This window comes from Calidris pugnax, unplaced genomic scaffold (assembly GCF_001431845.1).
Source record: "Calidris pugnax isolate Ruff unplaced genomic scaffold, ASM143184v1 scaffold391, whole genome shotgun sequence".
Classification (NCBI taxonomy): Eukaryota; Metazoa; Chordata; class Aves; order Charadriiformes; family Scolopacidae; genus Calidris; species Calidris pugnax.
Window position 1 is genome coordinate 1 of NW_015091097.1, and position 5,219 is coordinate 5,219.

The following is a 5,219-nucleotide window of genomic DNA, read 5'->3' on the forward strand; positions in this document are numbered from 1 at the left end:
GTCAGTCAACCTGGTGGCCAAGATGGTGGCCAACGTGGTAGCCAAGATGGTGGCCAAGATGGCAGCCAAGAGTTCAACCAACCTGGTGGCCAAGATGGTGGCCAAGACTTGGGTCAAGATGGCGGCCAAGATGGCGGCAAGAGCTTGGCCAAGAGCTTGGCCAAGATGGTGGCCAACCTGGTAGCCAAGATGGCGGCCAAGACTTGGGTCAACCTGGTGGCCAAGATGGTGGCAAGAGCTTGGCCAAGAGGTGGTCCAAGATGGTGGCCAAGGAGTCAGTCAACCTGGTGGCCAAGATGGTGGTCAAGTGATGGTCCAAGATGGTGGCCAAGAGGTGGCCAAGATGGTGGCAAGACCTTGGCCAACATGGTGGTCAAGATGGTGGTCAAGACTTTGGGCAACTTGGTGACCAAGATGGTGGCCAAGACATTGGTCAACCTGGTGGCCAAGAGGGGGCCAAGATGATAGTCAACCTGGTGGCCAAGACGATGGCCAACCCAATAGCCAAGATGGTGACCAAGACAATGGCCAACCCAATAGCCAAGATGGTGGCCAAGACAATGGTCAACCTGGTGGCCAAGAGGTGGCCAAGTGATGGTCCAAGATGGTGGCCAACGTGGTGGCCAAGACGATGGTCAACCTGGTGGCTAAGATGGTGGCCAAGTGATGGTCCAAGATGGTGGCCAAGATGATGATGGTAGCAAGACTTTGGCCAAGAGCTTGGCCAAGATGGTGGTCAAGATGGTGGCCAAGAGTTCAACCACCCTGGTGGCCAAGATGGCGGCCAAGACTTTGGCCAACTTGGTGGTCAAGATGGCAGCCAAGATGGTGGCAAGAGCTTGGCCAAGAGCTTGGCCAAGATGGCGGCCAAGAGTTCAACCAACCTGGTGGCCAAGATGGCGGCCAAGAGTTCGGCCAACTTGGTGGCCAAGATGGCGGGCAATGTGGTAGCCAAGATGGTGGCCAAGGTGGTAGCAAGAGCTTGGCCAAGACCTTGGCCAAGATGGTGGTCAAGATGGTGACAAGAGGTTGGCCAAGATGGCGGCCAATGTGGTGGCCAAGATGGTGGCCAAGATGGTGAACAAGATGGTAGCAAAACCTTGGCCAAGATGGTGGCCAAGATGGCGGCCAAGAGTTCAACCAACCTGGTGGCCAAGGTGGTGGCCAAGACTTCGGCCAACTTGGTGGCCAAGATGGTGGTCCAAGATGGTGGCCAAGATGGCAGCCAACCCAGTAGCCAAGATGGTGGCCAAGGAGTCAGTCAACCTGGTGGCCAAGATGGTGGTCAAGTGATGGTCCAAGATGGTGGCCAAGACATTGGTCAACCTGGTGGCCAAGAGGTGGCCAAGGTGGTGGCCAAGTGATGGTCCAAGATGGTGGCCAAGACAATGGCCAACCTGGTGGCCAAGAGGGGGCCAAGGTGGTGGCCAAGTGATGGTCCAAGATGGTGGCCAAGATGATGGCCAACCCAATAGCCAAGATGGTGGCCAAGACGATGGTCAACCTGGTGGCCAAGATGGTGGCCAAGGTGGTGGCCAAGATGATGGTCAACCTGGTGGCCAAGATGGTGGCCAAGACGATGGTCAACCTGGTGGCCAAGATGGCAGCCAAGAGCTTAATTATTAAAAATGTACATTTTGGGAGTGAAAAATGCTCAAAAAAGCATTTTTCACCCCGTTTTTTGTTGAGTTTTTTGGAAGAAGAAGGTGGAAACGGGCTCTTTTTTTTCTTTGAAAAACACAAAAAATCAAGTTTTTTTTATAATTTTAATTTTACCCCCCAAAAAAAGGCTTTTGGGGGTTTGTAATGAATTATAATTCATTTTGGGGTGATTTGAGGGTATTTGGGGAGTTTCGTTTCTCCCCTCAAGGAGCGGTTTTGCTCTCGGTTGGATCTGGGGTGAAATTTGCGGGGAAAAGGTTAATTTGGAGAAAGGAGTAAATGATGATTTTTTCCCCCACTTTTTTGTTGATCAAAATGTCAGTTTTGGGGAGATTTGGGCCAATTTTGAGTCATTTTGGGGGTTAAAATCGGATTTTGGGGGGTTTTGGCCATAATTTTCATCTCAGTTTCCTCAAAAATGGTTAAATATTATTTTTTAAATTTAATTAACAAAAAAAAAGATAATTTTGGGCACTTTGAGAGGAATTCTGAGCTATTTTGGGGTTTAAAGCTGATTATTGAGGGGATTTGGCCGATTTTGACCCAAAATTCCTCTTTGTGGGGGGAATCATGATTTTTTTGGTAGGAATTTTGGGGTTTAATTCTGGGATTTTGAGAGGATTTGGCCACGATTTTGACCCAATTTCCTCAGAAATGGTTAATTACGTTTTTTCATTGACAAAAAAGTCAATTTGGGGGCATTTGGGTTTAATTTTGCGCCGTTTGGGGCTTAAAAACGGGTGTTTTTGAGAGGATTTGGTCACAATTTTGACCCATGGCCAACCTGGTGGCCAAGAGGGGGCCAAGGTGAAAATGGTTAATTATGATTTTTCATGGAGAAAAGAGTCAATTTTGGGGCAATTGGGTTTAATTTTGCGCCGTTTGGGGCTTAAAAATGGGTGGTTTTGAGAGGATTTGGTCACAATTTTGACCCCAAATTCCTCAGAAATGGTTAATTACGAATGGTGGCCAAGACGATGGTCAACCTGGTGGCCAAGATGGCAGCCAAGAGCTTAATTATTAAAAATGTACATTTTGGGAGTGAAAAATGCTCAAAAAAGCATTTTTCACCCCGTTTTTTGTTGAGTTTTTTGGAAGAAGAAGGTGGAAACGGGCTCTTTTTTTTCTTTGAAAAACACAAAAAATCAAGTTTTTTTTATAATTTCTTTTTCAAAATTTATAATTTTACCCTCCAAAAAAAGGCTTTTGGGGGTTTGTAATGAATTATAATTCATTTTGGGGTGATTTGAGGGTATTTGGGGAGTTTCGTTTCTCCCCTCAAGGAGCGGTTTTGCTCTCGGTTGGATCTGGGGTGAAATTTGCGGGGAAAAGGTTAATTTGGAGAAAGGAGTAAATGATGATTTTTTCCCCCACTTTTTTGTTGATCAAAATGTCAGTTTTGGGGAGATTTGGACCAATTTTGAGTCATTTTGGGGGTTAAAATTGGATTTTGGGGGGTTTTGGCCATAATTTTCATCTCAGTTTCCTCAAAAATGGTTAAATATTATTTTTTAAATTTAATTAACAAAAAAAAAGATAATTTTGGGCACTTTGAGAGGAATTCTGAGCTATTTTGGGGTTTAAAGCTGATTATTGAGGGGATTTGGCCGATTTTGACCCAAAATTCCTCTTTGTGGGGGGAATCATGATTTTTTTGGTAGGAATTTTGGGGTTTAATTCTGGGATTTTGAGAGGATTTGGCCACGATTTTGACCCAATTTCCTCAGAAATGGTTAATTACGTTTTTTCATTGACAAAAAAGTCAATTTGGGGGCATTTGGGTTTAATTTTGCGCCGTTTGGGGCTTAAAAACGGGTGTTTTTGAGAGGATTTGGTCACAATTTTGACCCCAAATTCCTCAGAAATGGTTAATTATGATTTTTCATGGAGAAAAGAGTCAATTTTGGGGCAATTGGGTTTAATTTTGCGCCGTTTGGGGCTTAAAAATGGGTGGTTTTGAGAGGATTTGGTCACAATTTTGACCCCAAATTCCTCAGAAATGGTTAATTACGTTTTTTCATTGACAAAAAAGTCAATTTGGGGGCATTTGGGTTTAATTTTGCGCTGTTTGGGGCTTAAAAATGGGTGGTTTTGAGAGGATTTGGTCACAATTTTGATCCCAGATTCCTCAGAAATGGTTAATTACGCTTTTTCATGGAGAAAAGAGTCGATTTTGGGGCATTTGGGTTTGATTTTGCATCGTTTGGGGCTTAAAAATGGGTGGTTTTGAGAGGATTTGGTCACAATTTTGATCCCAGATTCCTCAGAAATGGTTAATTACATTTTTTCGTGGACAAAAGAGCCCATTTTGGGGCATTTGGGTTTAATTTTGTGCCATTTTGGGCTTTAAACTGGGTTTTTTTGGGAGGATTGGGTCACAGTTTTGACCCAAATTTCCTCAGAAACAGTTAATTTTGTTTATTTACTATTTTTCATGAAGAAAATAGCGGATTTTGGGGGTGTTTTGGGGCGTTTCTCACTGATTTTGGGGGGGTTAAACCTGATTTTCGGGGGTTAACCCCATTTTTGAGGGTTAAACCTGATTTTTTGGAGGCTTCGGCCACAATCTGGACCCGGATTCCCTCATAAAAGCACTCAATCACAAACTTTGAAGCCATTTATTAATAAAAAAAATATAAACTTGGCTGCATTTCGGGGCTATTCCTGCTTAAAAAAAGAACTTTTTTAAGGCGCTGAATAAATCCCACCCCAAATTACCTCCGAGAAACGGGCTCTTTTTTTTCTTTGAAAAACACAAAAAATCAAGTTTTTTTTATAATTTCTTTTTCAAAATTTATACGAGCGGGCGAATCCTCTATATCCCATCCTTTTATTTTTATTTTTTTTAAAAAAAAAAACACCACAAAACCGCTCATTTTACGGCGCGTTTGGGCGCTATTTCCCGCGGGGTTTTTCACGGCGTGTCTGTAGCCTTTATTCAGCAGGTTTTTTTGGGTTTTTTTTCCGCAGCGGGGTATTTTGGGGCGAAACGGCGCCATATTTTTTTAAAACAAAACACCACAAAACCGCTCATTTTACGGCGCGTTTGGGCGCTATTTCCCGCGGGGTTTTTCACGGCGTGTCTGTAGCCTTTATTCAGCAGGTTTTTTTGGGTTTTTTTTCCGCAGCGGGGTATTTTGGGGCGAAACGGCGCCATTTCGGGGCCGTTCGGCTGTTTTTTTTAAGGTTTTAAAGGCTTTTTTTTAACAATTTTCGCGGCTCGGCGCGGTTTTGCCGCCGCCATCATGGCGGCCTGAGGGTTAAGGACCCCTCCTTTCCCTTTCCCTCCCCTCAGAGAGACAAAATGGCGGGCGGGCTGCCCCGTTCACCGCCTGCTCGTTGCGCTCAGGCACCTCCGCGGCCACCCCTAATCTTTAAAGCCCCCTCTTTTTTCCTCTCAGGCGGGGAGGAGGGGGCGGCGCTTCCGGGGTTGGGCGCAACCGAACATGAGGCGCCGACCAATGGGAAAGGGTTTCGGGGTGGGTCGAACCAATGAGGAGGCGGGATGGGGGAAAAGGAGGCGGGGCTAAAGGAGGGGGGGTTGGGTTGCGCCGCGG

The 5,219-nt window shown here is 45.4% G+C and overlaps 1 protein-coding gene across 1 annotated transcript in view; it reads left to right on the forward strand.

The window, feature by feature from the left end:
- Positions 1-1,444: 1,444 nt before the first annotated feature.
- The window catches only part of CHD8 (chromodomain helicase DNA binding protein 8), a 33,472-nt gene continuing 29,697 nt past the window's right edge, over positions 1,445-5,219 (forward strand). The window contains exon 1 of the mRNA XM_014957903.1: positions 1,445-1,630. Within this exon, the coding sequence (XP_014813389.1) occupies positions 1,445-1,630 (186 nt within the window). The remainder of the gene's footprint in view (positions 1,631-5,219) is intronic.